Here is a 21,629-nt window from a genome sequence, read left to right as displayed (position 1 = left end):
ATAATCTGCATGATGTGGTCGTGTTGGGGTTGCCATGGCTACAAACCCATAATCCAGTATTGGATTGGAATTCCATGTCGGTATCCAGCTGGGGTTGTCAGGGGGTACATGGTGATGTTCCATTTTTGTCGATTTCGTCATCCACCCCTTCTGAGGTCCCAGAGTTCTTGTCTGATTATCAGGATGTATTTGAAGAGCCCAAGTCCGATGCTCTACCTCCGCATAGGGATTGTGATTGTGCTATCAATTTGATTCCTGGTAGTAAATTCCCTAAAGGTCAATTATTTAATTTATCCGTGCCCAAACACGCCGCTATGCGCAGTTATGTGAAGGAATCCCTGGAGAAGGGACATATTCGCCCATCGTCATCACCACTGGGAGCAGGGTTCTTCTTTGTAGCCAAGAAGGATGGTTCGCTGAGACCGTGTATTGATTACCGCCTTCTTAATAAGATCACTGTTAAATTTCAGTATCCCTTGCCATTGTTATCTGACTTGTTTGCTCGGATTAAGGGGGCTAGTTGGTTCACTAAGATAGATCTTCGTGGTGCGTATAATCTGGTGAGAATCAGGCAAGGAGATGAATGGAAAACTGCATTCAATACGCCCGAGGGTCATTTTGAGTATCTAGTGATGCCGTTCGGACTTGCCAATGCTCCATCTGTGTTTCAGTCTTTTATGCATGACATCTTCCGTGAGTATCTGGATAAATTCCTGATTGTTTACTTGGATGACATTTTGATCTTCTCAGATGATTGGGAGTCTCACGTGAAGCAGGTCAGAATGGTTTTTCAGGTCCTGCGTGCTAACTCTTTGTTTGTGAAGGGATCAAAGTGTCTCTTCGGTGTGCAGAAAGTTTCATTTTTGGGGTTCATCTTTACCCCTTCTACTATCGAGATGGATCCAGTTAAGGTCCAAGCCATCCAGGATTGGATTCAGCCGACATCTCTGAAAAGTCTGCAAAAGTTCCTGGGCTTTGCTAATTTTTATCGTCGCTTCATCTGTAATTTTTCTAGCATTGCCAAACCATTGACCGATTTGACCAAGAAGGGTGCTGATTTGGTTAATTGGTCTTCTGCTGCTGTGGAAGCTTTTCAGGAGTTGAAGCGTCGTTTTTGTTCTGCCCCTGTGTTGTGTCAGCCAGATGTTTCTCTTCCGTTCCAGGTCGAGGTTGATGCTTCTGAGATTGGAGCAGGGGCGGTTTTGTCACAGAGAGGTTCTGATTGCTCAGTGATGAAACCATGTGCTTTCTTTTCCAGGAAGTTTTCGCCCGCTGAGCGTAATTATGATGTGGGCAATCGAGAGTTGCTGGCCATGAAGTGGGCATTCGAGGAGTGGCGTCATTGGCTTGAAGGAGCTAAGCATCGCGTGGTGGTATTGACTGATCATAAGAACTTGACTTATCTCGAGTCTGCCAAGCGCTTGAATCCTAGACAGGCCCGTTGGTCGTTATTTTTTGCCCGCTTCGACTTTGTGATTTCGTACCTTCCGGGCTCTAAAAATGTGAAGGCGGATGCTCTGTCTAGGAGTTTTGTGCCCGACTCTCCGGGTTTATCTGAGCCAGCGGGTATCCTCAAGGAAGGAGTCATTGTGTCTGCCATCTCCCCTGATTTGCGGCGGGTGCTGCAAAAATTTCAGGCGAATAAACCTGATCGTTGTCCAGCAGAGAAACTGTTCGTCCCTGATAGGTGGACTAATAAACTTATCTCTGAACTTCATTGTTCGGTGTTGGCTGGTCATCCTGGAATCTTTGGTACCAGAGAGTTAGTGGCTAGATCCTTCTGGTGGCCATCTCTGTCACAGGATGTACGTACTTTTGTGCAGTCCTTTGGGATTTGTGCTAGGGCTAAGCCCTGCTGTTCTCGTGCCAGTGGGTTGCTTTTGCCCCAAAGAGGCCTTGGACACATATTTCGATGGATTTCATTTCTGACCTTCCCGTTTCTCAAAAGATGTCAGTCATTTGGGTGGTCTGTGATCGCTTTTCTAAAATGGTCCATCTGGTGCCCTTGGCTAAATTGCCTTCCTCCTCTGATTTGGTACCTTTGTTCTTTCAGCATGTGGTTCGGTTGCATGGCATTCCTGAGAATATTGTTTCTGACAGAGGTTCCCAGTTTGTTTCAAGGTTTTGGCGAGCCTTTTGTGGTAGGATGGGCATTGACCTATCCTTTTCCTCGGCTTTCCATCCTCAGACTAATGGCCAGACCGAACGAACCAATCAGACCTTGGAAACATATCTGAGATGTTTTGTTTCTGCAGACCAGGATGATTGGGTGTCCTTTTTGCCGTTGGCTGAGTTCGCCCTTAATAATCGGGCCAGCTCGGCTACCTTGGTTTCTCCATTTTTTTGCAATTCTGGGTTCCATCCTCGTTTCTCTTCAGGACAGGTTGAGTCTTCGGACTGTCCTGGTGTGGATTCTGTGGTGGATAGGTTGCAGCAGATCTGGACTCAGGTAGTGGACAATTTGATCTTGTCCCAGGAGAAAGCTCAACTTTTCGCTAATCGCAGACGCCGTGTGGGTCCCCGACTTCGTGTTGGGGATCTGGTTTGGTTATCTTCTCGTCATATTCCTATGAAGGTTTCCTCTCCTAAATTTAAACCTCGTTTTATTGGTCCGTATAGGATTTCTGAGGTTCTCAATCCTGTGTCTTTTCGTTTGACCCTCCCAGACTCCTTTTCCATACATAATGTATTCCATAGGTCGTTGTTGCGGAGATACGTGGCACCTATGGTTCCATCTGTTGAGCCTCCTGCCCCGGTTTTGGTGGAGGGGGAATTGGAGTATATTGTGGAGAAGATTTTGGATTCTCGTGTTTCTAGACGGAAACTCCAGTATCTGGTTAAATGGAAGGGTTATGCTCAGGAAGATAATTCCTGGGTTTTTGCCTCTGATGTTCATGCTTCCGATCTTGTTCGTGCCTTTCATGCGGCTCATCCTGGTCGGCCTGGGGGCTCTGGTGAGGGTTCGGTGACCCCTCCTCAAGGGGGGGGGGGTACTGTTGTGAATTCTGTGGCTGAATTCACTCCTGTGGTCACAAGTGGTACTGCAGCTTCTGAGCTTCCTCCATCAGGTGTTCTGGTGAGCTCGTTAACTGCTTCATTACTTAACTCCGCCTGATGCTGCTATCCTTGCTCCTTGTCAATGTTTCAGTGTTGGATCTGAGCTTCTCCTGATTGTTCCTGTGACCGGCTGCTCTGTATAGCTAAGTGCTTTTTGCTTTTTTGGTTGCTTTTTTTCTGTCCAGCTTGTCTTTTGTTTTGCTGGAAGCTCTGAGACGCAAAGGGTGTACCGCCGTGCCGTTAGTTCGGCACGGTGGGTTTTTTTTTGCCCCCTTTGCGTGGTTTTACTTTAGGGTTTTTTGTAGACTGCAAAGTTCGCTTTACTGTCCTCGCTCTGTCCTAGAACATCGGGCCCCACTTTGCTGAATCTATTTCATCCCTACGTTTTGTCTTTTCATCTTACTCACAGTCATTATATGTGGGGGGCTGCCTTTTCCTTTGGGGAATTTCTCTGGGGCAAGTCAGGCCTATTTTTCTATCTTCAGGCTAGCTAGTTTCTTAGGCTGTGCCGAGTTGCCTAGGTAGTTGTTAGGCGCAATCCACAGCCGCTTTTAGTTGTGTTTAGGATAGGATCAGGTGTGCAGTCTACAGAGTTTCCACGTCTCAGAGCTCGTTCTTGTATTTTTGGGTATTTGTCAGATCACTGTGTGCGCTCTGATCGCTAAGCACACTGTGTTTCTGGATTGCCTTCATAACACCTGTCATTAGCAAACATAACAGCATCCTAGCCCAGCCGCAATGTGACACCCCCGCTCACTGACGGCCCACCCCGGACGTGACCTGGCAATCCCTAGATTATGTTAGATGCAACCATTTACTTACAAATATCACAATAATAAGGAAAAATACAGTGCCTTGCGAAAGTATTCGGCTCAAACATAAAGATGCCAAATGTAAATTTTTGGTGAAGAATCAACAACAATTGTGAAGTTGAATTAAATTTATTGTTTATTTTACTTTTTTTGTGGAAATTCCAAAACTGAAAAGTGGGGCGTGCAATATTATTCGGCCCCTTTAACTTAATAATTTGCTGCGCCACCTTTTGCTGCAATTACAGCTGCAAGTCGCTTGGGGTATGTCTCTATCAGTTTTGTACATTGAGAGACTGAAATTATTACCCATTCTTCCTTGGCAAACAGCTCGAGCTCAGTGAGGTTTGATGGAGATCGTTTGTGAACAGCAGTTTTCAGCTCTTTCCACAGATTCTCGATTGGATTGAGGTCTGGACTTTGACTTGGCCATTCTAACACCTGGATACGTTTATTTGTGAACCATTCTATTGTACATTTTGCTTTATGTTTGGGATCATTGTCTTGTTGGAAGACAAATCTCCGGCCCAGTCTCAGGTCTTTTGCAGACTCCAACAGATTTTCTTCAAGAATGGTCCTGTATTTGGCTCCATCCAACTTCCCATCAATTTTAACCTTCTTCCCTGTCCCTGCTGGAGAAAAGCAGACCCAAACCATGATGCTGCCACCACCATGTTTGACAGTGGGGATGGTGTATTCAGGGTGATGAGCTGTGTTGCCTTTACGCCAAACATATCGTTTGGCATTGTTCCCAAAAAGTTCGATTTTGGTTTCATCTGACCAGAGCATCTTCTTCCACATGTTTGGTGTCTTCCCCAGGTGGCTTGTTGCAAACTTTAAACAACACTTTTTATGGATATCTTTGAGAAATGGCTTTCTTCTTGCGACTCTTCCATAAAGGCCAGATTTGTACAGTGTATGACTGATTGTTGTCCTATGGACAGACTGTCCCACCTCAGCTGTAGATCTTTGCAGTTCATCCAGAGTGATCATGGGCCTCTTGGCTGCATCTCTGATCAGTCTTCTCCTTGTTTGAGATGAAAGTTTAGAGGGACGGCTGGGTCTTGGTAGATTTGCAGTGGTATGATACTCCTTCCATTTCAATATGATCGCTTGCACAGTGCTCCTTGGGATGTTTAAAGTTTTGGAAATCATTTTCTATCCAAATCCGGCTTTAAACTTCTCCACAACAGTATAACGGACCTGCCTGTTGTGTTCCTTGGTCTTCATGATGCTCTCTGTGCTTCAAACAGAACCTTGAGACTATCACAGAGCAAGTGCATTTATACGAAGACTTGATTACACACAGGTGGATTATATTTATCATAATTAGGCATTTAGGACAACATCGGATCATTCAGAGATCCACAATAAACTTCTGGAGTGAGTTTGCTGCACTGAAAGTAAAGGGGTCGAATAATATTGCACGCCCCACTTTTCAGTTTTTGAATTTTCAAAAAAATTTAAAATAACCAATAAATTTCATTCAACTTCACAGTTGTGTTCCACTTGTTGTTGATTCTTCACCAAAAATTTATATTTGGTATCTTTATGTCTAAAGCATGTTATGTGGGAATAGGTTAAAAAGTTCCAGACAGCCAAATACTTTCACAAGGCACTGTAGTGCCATGGTGATGAGGAAGAGACAAAGGGGTATAGAAACAGTGAACCCAAGGAGGTGGTCATTTCAGGTTATGTTACCAAAAAACCACCTAATCAGGAGCCCTAAAAACCAAAAACAATCAAGTTCAAACCAAGAAAGAAAAACAAAAATACAAAAAAACAAATAGGTTACCCAGCCATAAATTACATAGTTCAAGGGCAGAGGACTAAAAAATGAAAGCCTAATCTGGGGTGCCCCCCTCCCGTCGGCTCACCCTCGATTTCGCTTCACACTTACCCTCTTAACTCTCCAAACAGATAGATAAAGATTAATAGGAGAGAATAAGGTAAACCACGTGTGTAAGGGATGCAAAAACAGGGGTGAGTGACAGGGACAATCAGTAAGCCCAGATCCCACAGTTATATATTAGTGCGCTCAAGGGTTATAGTAGGGTACCATATCTTTTTGGTGTCCATCCTGAAACAGAAACAGCAATGTAACACACAATAAATTCTTAGTGTAAACAACAAGTGCCCAACCGCTAGACTCCCTGCTTTTACAGGTACGGGTCATGCCACCCCTAAACCAGCACTAGTCTACTCACTGATTCATGCACTTTGCACCGAACCCAAGACTCTCACTATTTAGGTCTCAGAGCCAAACACTTGTAGGTGCCCTTTAAATGTTCCCCTTTAGTGTGTTAACCAGCAATATTGAAAAGTACACCATATAGAGATTGCACTATTCCCCTATTGCACTATACCCATAGCAGCACCCAATAAAGAGTTAAATCTCATCTGGGGTCCAGATGATAAACAAATGCCTCATGCGGCAATCAGGACATCCTGGTTGCAGGTGAGTTTTACACCTGCAACCAGGATGTCCTGATTGCCGAATGTCTTGCATCTTCTGACATCGACTGATCCATTCGCCTCCTGATGAATTTGCATTATGGAAAGGAAATGCATTGAAGCATTTGTTTATCATCTGGACCCTAGATAAGATTTCACTCTTAATTGGGTGTTGCAACGGGTATAGTGCAATAGGGGAATAGTGCAATCTCTATATGGTGTACTTTTCAACATTGCTGGGAAGTGGAAAATTTACACCTACAAGTGTTTGTATTTCAGATGACTTTTTTTTATTTTACCAAGGGTAACAGAAGAAATTGGACCCCAAAAGTTATTGTGCAATTTGTCCTGACTACGCTGATACCCCAAATGTAGGGGTAAACCACTGTTTGGGCGCATGGCAGAGCTCGGAAGGGAAGGAGCGCCGTTTTACTTTTTCAACGCAAAATTGGCTGGAATTAAGATCGGACGCCATGTCGGATTCGGAGAACCCCTGATGTGCCGAAACAGTGGAAACCCCCACAAGTGACATCATTTTGGAAACTAAGGAACTTATCTAGATGTATGGTGAGCACTTTGAACCTCCAAGTACTTCACAAAAGTTTATAACACAGAGCCATAGAAATAATCATATTTTTTTCACAAAAATGATCTTTTCATCCCCTATTTTTTATTTTCCCAAGGGTAACAGGAGAAATTGGATGCCAAACGTTATTCTGCAATTTATCCTGAGTATGCGGATACCCCATATGTGGGGATAAACCACTGTTTGGGCGCATGCCAGAGCTCAGACGTGAAGAAGTGCCAGATTTAACTGTTATGGTTTGCAGGTGCCATGACACACTGGAAGAGCCCATGAGGTGGCAAAACAGCAGAACACCCCCATAAGTGACCCCATTTTATGAACTACACCTCTCATTGAATTACTGTATTTTTCTGACCATAAGATGCACTTTTTTTCCTCCAAATTTGGGAGGAAAGTGTGGGTGCATCTTATGGTATGGATGTAGCATGTGGGGAGGGGGGCAGCAATGAGTGGGATTGCACTGTTATCCCACTTCAGGATGTCCCCGCTGCCCAGAATCAGCGCTGGGGAAACCATGTGGTCCCGATGATTAAGTGCAGTGAATATTCATTAGCGGCTCCCCGCCCACCTATCAGCTGAGCTGTGAGCCAGGAGCAGCAAATGAATACTGCACTTAAGCAGGGACACACATGGCTTCTCCAGCGCTGATTCCTGCAGCAGCTGGGGAGGTCTGTGTGTTCGGGGGAGGAGGAGGCAGCAGCAGCAGGGGCCAGAGGAGAGGGGAGATCGCTGCATACCTGCCTGCCATGCCTGGGCTGGACGTCAAGTGCTGTGCACAAACAGGACCTGTTTGATGTCAGGAGTGGGCGGGCTGGAGCATCACATGGCAGCTCAGAGCCCTCCCTCTTCTTGACATCAACCCAGGTCCTTCAGGCTCTCCACTAGAATCTGCAGCTTCCTCATAACCTGTGCTGTGGAAAGGAAACGAGGGAAGGCTCTGTGTGCAGTCATGGGATGCTTTTACCTCACCACAGTGTGGCTGGCTGCCACATTTAAGAGGTTAGTCTTTACAAAACACAATAAAGCACTCTGCCACTCCTTTGGTGAACTATAACTCCCAGCATGTCATAGGATCTGCAGGACATGCTGGGAGTTATAGTTCTCCCATGGGATTTTAAAGCAGCACTCCAGTGTTATTTTGCAGTGCTGGAGTGGTGCTTTAAATATAAGCCCTGTGCCCCCATTCTTATACTCACCCTCCAGCATCTTCTTATAGTACTGTACAGACACCACACTGGTCCCGCAGCTTCCAACATAATAACATACTATTATATATAATAACACCACATATAATAGTATGTTATTTATGTTATTAAATATTTGACCACATTTTTTTGCTTCAAATATTTTTTTCCCTATTTTCCACCCCTAAAACCTGGGTGCGCCTTATAGTCCGAAAAATATGGTAATCTAGGGTGCAGTGATCATATTGACACCATGGGTGTGTCACAGAATTTTATACCATTGTGCAAACAGCACAAAATAACTACCTTTTTACCACTAAAATTTTGTTTTAGCCAAAGGTTTTACATTTTCACGCAAGAAATGGGTAAAATGGCAACTAAATTTGTCCCACAAATACCCCATATGTGGCTGTACAGTGCTACTTTAGCCATGCGGAGAGACTCGGGAGGAACGGAGCGCTATTTGCCTATTCAAGTGAATGGGTCTGTGCACATGTTAGTGTGTTTCCACGGACCGTGTGTCTATGGGCAAAACACGGTGACATGTCCATTTTTTTATGTCAGCATGGGCCATAAAACGTACCGCACACATGCATACACATAACACACATGGATGTCATCTATGTGACACGCATCAGCGCTAGGGAATAAGCGTTACAGTAGGCGCTGTTCCCCGGTGCCGGGTGCTGAACATGGTCTCCTCATTCTTCTGGCTTACATTTCAGTAATAAGGCTACGTTCACATTAGCGTTCCGCTAATGTGCGTCGCTGTTGCGTCGGCGACGCAGCCGCGACGCGCCCCTATGTTTAACATGGGGGACGCGTGCGTTTTTTTTGTTGCGTTTTCCGACACGTGCGTCGTTTCCGACGCTAGCGTCGGACGCAAGAAAATGCAAAATGTTACAAGTTTCCATCCTGATAATATCCGCTCTCAGCTGTGTGCTTTACATTGGCTGGTTATCAAAAATAGGGGTGACCCCTCATCATTTTTTCAGTTATTTATTATGGCTTATCCTTCGTCAGGGTGCATAATTTTATAATGTTAACAGGCTGCAGAGGTACAATTGTACGTTCATATATATTTTATTGAAATTTGGCCAATATATTCTGGACCAAAACTGCAGAGATGTCACGAAATTTCAGCCCTCTATGGCTTTTCGAGAAAAAAAAAGTTATTGCAATTTTAAAACGGAATAGTTACAATTGTACCTACTCAACCGGACGAAGGTTAATAGAAAGCTCTACAAGCTATCTATCTATCTATCTATCTATCTATCTATCTATCTATCTATCTATCTATCTATCTATCATCATTGCATATCGTTAACACTTAAAATTCAGTAATTTCTTGACTAAATGACATTGTAATATGACTGTAGGAACAGAGCATTGCATGAAAGCGAGCTGTTACTGTCTCTTATCTGTCATGTATCACTTCCTATTAGAAGATTATTAACTGGACAAATTTGCTCTTTGGCCAGGTGTGTCTGTACCTGCTGTGTTAATATTTCTAGGAACAAGGGCCTTATGTGACAACACTGCACTTCCGTGCATGGACATTTATTCTGTGTGAGGAATTTAGCTTTTGGGCATCCTGTTCAAGGCATGATGGATACACCCAAAATTCTGCCAAGAGGTATGTAGTCACTCTTATTCTGTGCTCTAGTAATTCTGAACATGACCCAGAATTACCGCAAAGTTTATCCAAAATGTGCAATATGAGTTAGGTTTACTGATAATAATAATCTTTATTTTTTTATATAGCGCTAACATATTCCGCAGCGCTTTACAGGTTGCACACATTATCATCACTGTCCCTGATGGGGCTCACAATCTAGAATCCCTATCAGTATGTCTTTTGGAATGTGGGAGGAAACCGGAGTGCCCGGAGGAAACCCACGCAAACACGGAGAGAACATACAAACTCTTTGCAGATGTTGTCCTGGGTGGGATTAGAACCCAGGACCCCAGCGCTGCAAGGCTGCAGTGCTAACCACTGCGCCACCGTGCTGCCCAATTACTGATGTAATTGTAACAGTTTTCTGACATTTCTTTAGAAAAAGATGTCATACATTTGAGCTGAACATGTTCTTATCGGGAACTTGTTGGTAATTTCTGCATCAAAACCACTTATATGACTGTGTAGTCCTTTGAAAAATAGGTAAATTGATCTCTTGATGACCCAAAATCGATGCTGTAGCAGCTAGAAATCCAAATTTCCTTTTCTGTATAAATGTGTCTGGAAGTGCATTGGGACATGACGATGCACTTATAGCTCCTCAGTCTCATGCTGTATTCATTGCTGTGTATTGGCGGATACGACCTGTCAATCAGCCAAAGGAGAGCTATACAGTGTGAGGCTGAGGAGCTGTTAGTGCATCATCAAGGCCCAATGCATTTGCCAATACATTAATACAGAACTTCTAAATGTGATTTTTCACTACTGGAGCATTGCTTTTGGGTCAAAAAGAGATTAACTTGTTTATCTTTAAATGTCTATACAGGCATAAATGGTTGGGGGGTTAAAGCCTTGCAGGAACTTTTAGAGTAGGCTCTGGCTGTGCTGCTTCATCCCTTTTAATAGTTTTAGTTTTGATGGTCATTTTTTATGTCATCTCATTCCTAGAGTTATACTTTTTTTTAATTTTTTTAGTGAAGTAATATTTTTAATAGAAATAAGTTTTGTGTTTGGAGTTTTTAATTTTTTTTTTTTTTTGGTGTGAAATTGTGAAAAGCATGTTGCCATTGTTTTTTTTTTTCACATAATTTACAGTGTGGCTGATGTAACGTGCTGACTTTACAGTATAGTTCATGAGAAATGTGACAATATAGATCTATTTTTTGGATTAGATTTATAATTTTTTATTTAAATAAACATTTTTTTTTACAAACTTTATTAACCTTTATGCTATATATATATTTGTTTTACTATATTGATTATTGTACATCACAATGTGAACTCAGAATTGCCGTTATAATGCTTTGATATACTTGGCATACCAAAGCATTATTGCCTCTCGGGGTAAACCAGCAATTTGTTAGCCATACAGTCGTGGCAGTCTTCGAAGCCATTGGTAAACCACTGGCTGTCAGGGCTACTTAGTGGCATCCTGTTGTCGTGGCTGGCACCTGTTGGGAGATAGAGGGTACCACTTAGATGCTGCTACTATTGACCCTACCATCTAAGAGGTTAAGCAGTCTGATTTATGTCTGAAAGGCATGAAGAACCAGTAAACCCACAATTATGCCAAAGCCAGGGTGGATAAAAATCAATGTTTTTTTTTTTTTTTTTTAAATCAAAAAAATCGGATTTTTTTTATTTAAATCGGATTTTTTTTATTTAAATCGGATTTTTTTCAATAAACTGCTTTTTGAGGAAAATATTTTACCATCCAAAGGTTCTTCCATCATGAGATAAAGCTGAGTTGTTTAACTCAGTAGAATAAAGGCTGTATATGTGTAACATTCACAATGCCATGCTCTTCCAGAGGTTTCTGTAGGATTAGTGGGCAGTTTCTCTCCTATATTATCACAGACGCTCGCTTTACTTACGCAGTTCTCAAAACTGAATTTGACTCCGCAGAGGTCCCAGCCTCTTCTTCACGGCAAAAATGTTACAACATGAACAGAGTTGAGAAAAAGACCTTAATCCTATTGTTCTACAAACCTATGAATACAGAATCAACCCCTTCAGTGCCAAGTCCAAGAAGTTAGACAATATGTTTCTGATTGTTTGGAGTGGAATAGATCTGCACAACACAAGAAGAATGTGAATCTAAGTGTGAGGAGGAGGAAGGGCAAGCAGACAAGAAAATGAAAGTGAAACTTTGAGCACAATACTGCAGCATAGCCACAGACAGACAAGTCTGGATCTGTTTGTGTGTACGATCTGAGGTTTATTACATTCTTTCCTTATAATGGCAGCAGGCCGTAAAAGAGACCCAGTTTGGGAATATTTTAATGAAGCTCCTTAGCCTATCGGTAAGGCAGGCATGCGTGCAAAATGCAAACAATGCAACAAAGAGATGCAAGGCCTGGTGGCGCGAATGAGGCAACATCATGAGAAGTGCTGTGATGAAGATGACCAAAGAAACACTTCTGAACAGGCAGGATCTTCAGGTTGGTAAACATTTTTATTGAATCCTATTTCTAAAGACTGAACTGTCATGTGTGAGAAAAATTATATTTCTTATTATTACTGCATGTTACTGTCATTTGGTACAGTTATGAAGAAAAACAAATATTCCTTTTGGGGCAGGGGCAGTGATGTGTTGTGTACAATAAGCAGAAATTGTATAAACAATAAAATAACAGCATTGACTTTTTTTGTTTAGGGGAATTCATGGATTCTGGAAACTATCCAACTCCAAGATCACCATCATACTGTTCTACAGTTTCAGAGTTATCCATCCAGGATAGTGCTTCATTAGCAGCAGCATCATCATCAGACACCCACAGCCACATATCACCATCACCCAAAAGGAAGAAAAAACCTTTACCTCCTGGAACCACCATAGATAGGTTTGTGATAAGAACTAGCAGATTAGAAAAAGAGTTGATTGATGAAAAACTTGCCCAGTTTATTTATGCAACGAACTCTTCTTTCCGTCTGACTGAGAACCCACATTTCATTAATATGGTTCAGTCACTGAGACCAGGATACAGTCCACCCAGCAGAGCTGATGTTGCAGGGAAACTGCTGGATCAAGTGTATGACAGAGAAATGGAACAATGTGCAACAGCTCTGGAGGGTAAAATTGTTAACCTAAGTATTGATGGGTGGAGTAATGTCCACAATGATCCTATTGTATGTGCTTGTATTACAACAGAAGAAGGTGAAGTCTTCCTTGCACAAACAACTGATACGTCAGGAAATGCACACACAGCAGAATACTTACAAGAAGTGGCAGTAAAAGCTATAATGACATGTGAACAAAAATTCAAATGTCTAGTACGCAGTTTGGTCACTGACAATGCTGCAAACGTATCCAAGATGAGAAGAGATTTAGAAGAGCAGGGAGGGATTACAAAGCTGCTAATAACATATGGTTGCAGTGCTCATTTGCTGCACATCTTAGCCAAAGACTTAAGTGTTCCAGAAATAAAGGCTAATGTTGTTGAAATTGCTAAATACTTCCGTAATAATCATTTTGCTGCAGCAGCTCTGAAAAGGATGGGTGGAACCAAGCTAACGCTCCCACAAGATGTTAGATGGAACTCTGTGGTGGACTGTTTTGAGCAGTATATCAAAAACTGGCCTATTCTGATGACACTTTGTGAAGAAAATCGAGATAAAATAGATGGCACTGTCACGGCCAAAATCCTCAACATTGGGCTTAAGAGAAATGTTGAACATATGCTGAGCTTCCTGAAACCCATCTCTCAAGCTTTAAACAAAATACAGAAAAATAGCTGTTTTATTGCGGATGCTGTTGAAATTTGGAAGGAACTGAGTGAACACTTAAAAACAGAACTACACATGGACAGAATTAAATTACAAGCAGTAAACAAACGAATGGGACAAGCACTGACTCCAGCTCATTTTTTGGCAAATATTGTCAATATCCAATATCAGGGTCAAAACCTAAGTGCTGAGGAAGAGGAGTTAGCTATGACATGGGTATCCAGCAATCATCCATCTTTAATGCCAACTATAATAAACTTCAGAGCTAAGGGGGAACCATTCAAGAAATATATGTTTGCTGAAGATATTTTAAGGAAGGTCACACCAGTAAACTGGTGGAAGTCACTTAAGCGCTTGGATTTAGAGACTGTTCAAGTAATGATTTCACTTTTAACAGCAGTAGCTTCTTCTGCAGGCGTTGAAAGAATATTCTCTTCCTTTGGACTCATTCATTCTAAATTGAGAAATCGGTTGGGACCCAATAAAGCAGGAAAGCTTGTTTTTCTTTTCCAGATTATGAATAGGAACAAAGAAGAAGATGATGATGATGAAGATGACGACAAGTGAGCTACAGAGGACAGCAGGGACAGTAGTATTTAAGTTTTTCATGTGTCGGCTGGGCTGACAGACTAAGTTTCTTATAATATATATATATTTTGTTTAGCCAAATTAGTTAACAAACATGGATGTTTGTAAAAGCAAATAACTTATGCTGTAATGTTGTTATTGTTTCAGTTGAATAAATCTATTTAAATTGTTATTAAGGTCAGGATTATTTTTCTCCTTCCTAAGTACAACAGAACAGTGGTGTCCAAATATGAATGATTAACCCATTAAACTGGGGAGAAAAAAGTAATATAAAAAGTGATTCTAAAAATCTTCATCTACTTGCATGTTAAAGTAGCAAGAACTAGTTTAGGTAGAAACTTTGATTTAAATCACTGATTACGGACTAGTGATTTAAATCGTGATTTAAATTGTGATTTAAATCAGTTAGATTTAAATCAAATCCACCCTGGCCAAAACTAACACAAAAAAATTAATGTATGTATTTGCAGATTTTTGGGGGTCACAACTGTCAATGTACACAAAGTTATTTTACATTTGAAGAAATAACTTCTGTATTCATTGCTAGAACTTGGAGATTTTTAGCTATCTCTGTATAAAAGATTTCTATGGGAAAATAAAGTGTTTATACAATGTGGTATATTTGTAGCAGAAGCAGATTCTTTGAGTCCTGTAAGTTGTGAATTAGGACCTCCACGGATCTAACTTGTTTTCCATCTCGTTGAGATCTTGGGAATTTGGAGGCCAAGTTAACAGCTTGATTTGTTTGATATGTTTCTCACACCATTCCTGAATAACATTTATAGTTTGTCAGGGAATTATCATGCTGAAAGAGGCCACTGCCTTTATGAAATACTGTTACTATGAAGGAGAATGTGATGAATCAGATCTTACACTTTGCCCATTCGTACTGCTTGCATCATATCAACTTCAAAAACAGAATGTTCTCTTGCTGCCCACTATATCCCATCCCTTGACAGGTGCGAGTGTAAAATGATAAGCAATGTCAGTAATTTTACCTTTCACTAGTTTTAGGGTGAGAAGAAAGTGTGGCTGTCTGTATACACTACCGTTCAAAAGTTTAGGGTCACCCAGACAATTTTGTGTTTTCCTTGAAAACTCATACTTTTATTAATCAAATGAGTTGCCAAATGAATTTAAAATCTAGTCCAGACATTGACAAGGTTTGAAAAAAAGATTTTTATTTGAAATAATAATTTTCTTCACCAAAGAATGCTCCCTTTGCAGCAATTCCAGCATTGCAGACCTTTGGCATTCTAGCAGTTAATTTACTGAGGTAATCTGGAAAAATTTCACCCAATGCTTCCAGAAGCCCCTCCCACAAGTTGGTTTGGCTTGATGGGCACTTTTTGCATACCATACGGTCAAGCTGCTCCCACATCAGCTCAATGGGGTTGAGATCTGGTGAATGCGCTGGCCACTCCATTACAGATAGAATACCAGCAGCCTGCTTCTTCCCTAAATAGTTCTTGTATAATCTGGAGGTGTGCTTTGGGTCATTGTCCTGTTGTAGGATGAAATTGGCTCCAATCAAGCGCTATCCACAGGGTATGGCATGGCATTGCAAAATGGAGTGATGGCCTTCCTTATTCAATATCCCTTTTACCTTGTACAAATCTCCCACTTTACCAGCACCAAAGCAACCCCAGACCATCACATTACCTCCACCATGCTTGACAGATGGCGTCAGGCACTCTTCCAGCATCTTTTCAGTTGTTCTGCATCTCACAAATGTTCTTCCATGTGATCTAAACACCTCAAACTTGGATTCGTCTGTCCATAACACTTTTTTCCAATCTTCCTCTGTCCAATGTCTGTGTTCTTTTGCCCATATTAATCTTTTCCTTTTATTAGCCAGTCTCAGATATGGCTTTTTCCTTGCCACTCTGCCCTGAAGGCCAGCATCCCAGAGTCGCCTCTTCACTGTAGACGTTGACACTGGCATTTTGTGTGTACTATTTAATGGAGCTGCCAGTTGAGGACCTGTGAAGCATTGATTTCTCAAACTACAGACTCTAATGTACTTGTCTTGTTGCTCAGTTGTGTAGCGGGGCCTCCCACTTCTCTTTCTACTCTGGTTAGAACCTGTTTGTGCTCTCCTCTGAAGGTAATAGTACACACCGTTTTAGGAAATCTTCAGTTTCTTGGCAACTTCTCGCATGCAATAGCCTTCATTTCTAAGAACAAGAATAGATTGTTGGGTTTCACAAGTTCTTTTTTTTCTGGCCATTTTGAGAGTTTAATGGAGCCAACAAATGTAATGCTCCAGATTCTCAACTAGCTTAAAGGAAGGTCAGGTTATGGGTTCGCTAATCAGCCAAACTGTTTTCAGCTGTGCTAATATACTTGCACAAGAGTTTTCAAGGGTATTCTAACCATCCATTAGCCTTCTTACACAGTTAGCAAACACAAAGTACCATAAGAACACTGGAGAGATGGTTGTTGGAAATGGGCCTCTATGCACCTATGAAGCTATTGCATTACAAACCAGACATTTGCAGCTAGAATAGTAATTTACCGCATTAACAATGTATAGACTGTATTTCTGAATCATTTAATGTTAGCTTCTTTGGCAAAAAATGTGCTTTTCTTTCAAAAATAAGGAAATTTCTAAGTGACCCTAAACTTTTGAACGTTAATGTATATCTGAAATTCTTCCCACTGTGATGCCTAATACCAATGAGAGGGACTGGTGTAACATTTCTGGAATAAGAAATGCCTACAGTTTTGCTAAATGTGATGGGTCGACGTAGTCATGCCCTGTCCGCTCCAAACTCCACCAATATGAGCATAGCTGATTCAAACTGGTTTGAAAACGTCACGTTGTGCAAACTTTTTTTTAGACTTTTTTTTAGACTTTTCAAAGTTTTTATGGTTTAAAAGCTTTGATAAATCGGGGCCAAAAAGTTACATGCAAATAACAAGCCGCTAACACTTACTCCATCCATGGACCAAAAAAAGAGAGATCAGAGATTAACAAGTATGACACACCTCTGAAAGCAACAGCATATTTAACCTCTTCCCGCCCCATGAAGTAGAATTATGTAATAAAGCGGGACCGGTTGTAAGGAGTGGGCTCAGTAGCTTTTTCGGCTTTACACAATGCAGTCGCTAGCTGTATTAGGGCATGCATATGTGCATGCATTTCATATTTGCAGAGCGATGGCAGGAAAAACGCTGCATAAAATGTGTTTTTTTGCATGAGTTTTTACTTGCATTGTCTACCCCATTAATTTGAATGGGTGGGAAATGCTTCAAAAATGCTGAAAGAATTAATGTGCTCCACATTTGAAAAAATGCTTTGAAGGTTAAAATCTGCAAAGAGAAAAATACCGTAAGCAGAATGTGCATGAGGTTTCAAGAAATCTCATTCACTTTGATGGTCCTGTAAAACGCTGACTTTGTTCCACAGAAAAATGAGTTGAAGAAATAAGGCAAAAACTCAATGTGTGAGCAATCTCTGATACAGGCAATAGAATACTAGGCACTCAGGAGATATTTTTGCAAGGTGAGAAGTGAACAATTCGTTTATTCAGTGCATCCAGCTCAACAATAAACGTTTTCGGTCTAATCACAAGACCCTCTGTTTTTTCATCCTCAAACGGGTAAGGCTATTCCCATAAAGGGCTTCTACACCTGTGAGTCAACATTCGTGGTATACCTTATCAAATGCCCTTGCGGCTTGGCCTACGTGGGTGAGACCACACAAACAGTGAGGGATAGGGTAGCCCAACATAAGTCAACCATCCGATGTAATAAGACGCACCTCCCCCTACCATTCCATTTTTCCGAAAAGAACCATAATATCGCCCAACTCCGGTTCCAGGTGTTAGAACAGGTAGATATCCCTAGAAGGGGTCAGAACCGCATTAAAATGCTCCAGAAAAGGGAGGCATACTGGATTTATACTTTGCAGACCCTAGAACCAAAGGGATTAAACAGGGACTATGATGTTTCAGCCTTTTTGTAATATACTGTGTACATGTTTTTATCTTGTTGGTTATGTACATTGACCGTGTTTAAATATGTAGGCCTTGTTCTTAACTGTCTCACGTCTCTTCCTTTACAGAACCGTTAGGTGTACCCCACGCACCGAGCACTGATCTGTCTGTCCTCACATGGTATAGTATTGCTACATGATGCCCTTTTTCCATATAGAGTGTTAGTCTGTTCTCTATATGTTGTTCCGATGTGACCACCTAGTTAGGGACCTTTTTTTACTCAGTTCGGTTATCCCTGCCACTGCTCGGATTATTCTGCAGCACCTGCCCTCAGCCCTGTCCAGCCCCCAGCACCATGCTGCAACTCCATCCTCTCTTTTTATACATCCTGCGCTACAGCTCCTTCGGCATATGGCCTCTATTCTTACAGACATAGTCTTTTCTATACCTAGCTACTCTGCGCAGGCGCCCCATTCTCCGACATTCCTCCCAGGGCTTTCCCCCTTTTGCACATGCGCGGGTGGCGCCGTTCATGTGATCCTATGACGCAGCACGTCAGCTGGTCTCCAGACGGCGGGCACTTAAACCCGGAAGTGCCGCTACCTCCCAGCAGCCCCGAGAGATAGTGTCTCCTCCTGCACGGCGCCGATGCCCTCTGAGCACACAAGGTACAGCAGCGCCCTCTTCTAGCTATGCTTGCCCCTCGCCCCCTTTTTTCCCTCCCCTTCCCTCTTCTTGTATTCTCCTCGGTATGGTTACCTTTTCCTGCTCCCTCTCTCCACAGCGCTATCACCATTGCGAGTGTCTCGCCTTTCAGCAGCGCTCAGTCACCGTACCTACATACTGTTCCAGGTAACTGCCATAGTTTTTCATACAGGGGGGCCCTCCTGCTGTTAGCCACTTAGCCTGCGTTAGGCGCGGTGCCCTGTATTTTATCTCCATTTTTTACCTCCCTTTTTTTACCCTATTTCTCCTAGGCGCTTCCCTCCCGGGCTCCGTTCGATGTTGGCACCCATGTGGGCCCACATATAACTTTCGTGGCTTCCAGGTATCCTGGGGGTTGTACATATGGGGGGGCTCTCTACTATCCCGGTTTTATGTACTGCACTGAGGGACTGTATCTATAGATCCAGTATCGTTACATATAGCTTCATGGTGGTCACACTCACGGATAGTACGCCTATAAGGGCTCTACGCTCAGTTGCCTTGCATGATATCTGATATATGGCATTACTATGTGTTTTTTTATGTGCTCTTGTCTTTGTGTTGTAGGCACCTCACCCTGCACCTTAGTTCTGTGACCCCGTACATCGGGCCACCTCATTCGCTGTATCCTTCTTCTATTTAGGGGACGGTCTTTTTACAACCCTTTCAGGTCGTCCTTTCACTGGGACTCGATACCATCATTTGACAAACCTTTCTTTCCTATACACGTTCACAGTCCATAGCATCTCCTGAACCAGGCTCACGACCCACGGAACACCAGGCCGATTCTACTTAGTCCGCCACGGTCGTTGTCTGTCACATTTCAAGTGATGTATTTTATTCTTCCAAGCAGAATGTTGTACGCCTGTATTTACACTGTGCATCATGTATTTTGTATTTTGTCTAAACAGAATTTCTTGTATTTTTACATGTATATTTCAGTAATCCAAAAACTGTGTCTGATGAAGGTCTTGTGATTAGACCGAAATTGTTTATTGTTGAGCTGGATGCACTGAATAAACGAATTGTTCACTTCTCACCTTGCAAAAATATCTCCTGAGTGCCTAGTATTCTATTGCCTATATTTGACGGGTTGGATACCTAACTAGTGCACCTCTAAGAAGCCAAGAGTGCCGTGCTTACTATTGCTACAATCTCTGATACAGGCAGCATGTGCGTCTAATAGCTGTGACCAGAGATGGCACCGGTCAATTCTATTAGCCCTTTTAATGCAACTGTCTCTCACTGACAGCAACGTTTAAGCTGCATGATCTGTTCTGGACACTTGTTGAGTCCCCTAAGATGAAATTTTGGAGTGCGGATGGGTTCCTATGGCATCTGAGGTTCTGTAGGTCCTAGTCGCTGCCTTGTTGGTACTCTTGTGAAGACCAGACCATGGCTTTGAACGCCGACCACAGGGTGGCGCTCAAAGCAATCGGCCATCAACAACCATATAGGTCTCAAGGAGACCTCTGGTTGTTATGGCAATGCACTGATGACCCCCGATCATGTGACGGGGGTCAGCGGTGCGAGCACCTCCGGCCGCGCGGCCGGAAATGCTAGTTAAATGCCACTGTCAGCGCGCACATGTCATCTGTACAAAACAGCTGACATGTTGCGGCTTTGAGGTGGGCTCACCGCCGGAGCCCACCTCAAAGCATGGGATCTGCCAGCTGACGTACTATTCCGACAGCTGGCAGAAAGGGGTTAAATGGCAAATAAAAAAATTGACAATGCATAAACCAGGAATATCTGTCTCTCGATGCCCCATCTGAGAGCAGAAAGTGTCTCACTTACTGGGCTTCTTGCTGTAGTTTTGATAAATCACTGTTTAATCTGTTGTAGCTAGTCGTCTCAATAAGGAGCTCCTGCCACGTAGTCCTTGATGTTCATGAGTTCAGTTTAGTTCCACATTTTGTGACGAAAATTATAAAGCCTGTTTAAGCTAGGTCAAATTTTATACAGCTGGTACTCTTTTGTTCGCCTTTCATCTTGACGGGCCACAGTGTTTCAGCAGAACTTGTGAGGATGAAGCATAAATACTGTATATAGTATAGTATAACCGTTAATAGTGCAGAGCAACTAAGTCATCTCTAGATGTTTCTTCCAGGTTTATCATACCTTTCTCCTTGCCTAAATGTAGACCACCATCCGTGAGCAGCATACTTATAGCGATTGTTCACTATCTAATTTCTTTTATGATTTACTGTTGTGGAAAACAATAAAATCTAAAGGTCCTTTTAAGATTCCAAGGTGAAAAAGCTCAGATGTATGCTTGTAACAGGCACCATGAAAAGGAAAAATGGTTACAGATCAGGAACATGACGCCTGAGAAGTCTAGTCAGGGACTTCACAGTAAGGGAATCTCCACTTCAGGGAAATCACCTAATTTTTGTGTAATTTATTCTAACAATAAAATGTATTAACCAAAAGAACAGCTACTGTAAGTCTATGAATTGTATAAATTCCTTTGTGTTTCATATAAGTAAACCTCACAAGTTTTTAAGATTCTGTTCATATCAAATTACTGGTCTCTGTTACATGTATGCGCCAGGAAGAGCTCCCGAGAACCTGTGACATATCCCACCGTTTAGGCATATGCAGGATCCTTTTCAAAAACACAAATCTCACAATGTACATGTTTTTCATAGTATTTTATTTCTATAGTCTACTTGTTAGATATTACATTACTCATATACCGGCCACATAGCCTCTGTTGCATTAAAGGGAGTATGTAACCCCCAAAAATGCATATTAAACTAGTGATACAGGGGACATAGCCCCTATCAAAAATTATACTAGTACTGTACTTTTAGTGTTCCAGTATCTGACAAAATTACTTTCAATTAAAATGACAATAAAGGAGCTTTGGTGCACTTTTGGCAAGGTCAAGGGCTCAAT

General features: G+C 42.1%; 1 protein-coding gene across 2 annotated transcripts in view; it reads left to right on the top strand.

Moving 5' to 3' along the window:
• Positions 1–21,629, top strand: part of AMPD2 (adenosine monophosphate deaminase 2) — a 285,686-nt gene that overhangs the window by 114,074 nt on the left and 149,983 nt on the right. Inside the window, exon 1 of one of the 2 annotated variants that reach the window (XM_069756336.1) lies at positions 9,591–9,726. The exons of the other annotated variant lie outside the window; for it this stretch is intronic. Coding sequence (XP_069612437.1) covers positions 9,696–9,726 — 31 coding nt within the window. The 5' untranslated portion in view covers positions 9,591–9,695. Of the gene's footprint in view, positions 1–9,590; positions 9,727–21,629 lie in introns of those variants that run through there. 2 annotated transcript variants of the gene reach the window in all.

This window comes from Ranitomeya imitator, chromosome 3 (assembly GCF_032444005.1).
Source record: "Ranitomeya imitator isolate aRanImi1 chromosome 3, aRanImi1.pri, whole genome shotgun sequence".
Classification (NCBI taxonomy): Eukaryota; Metazoa; Chordata; class Amphibia; order Anura; family Dendrobatidae; genus Ranitomeya; species Ranitomeya imitator.
This window is presented reverse-complemented; position numbering and strand designations above follow the sequence as displayed.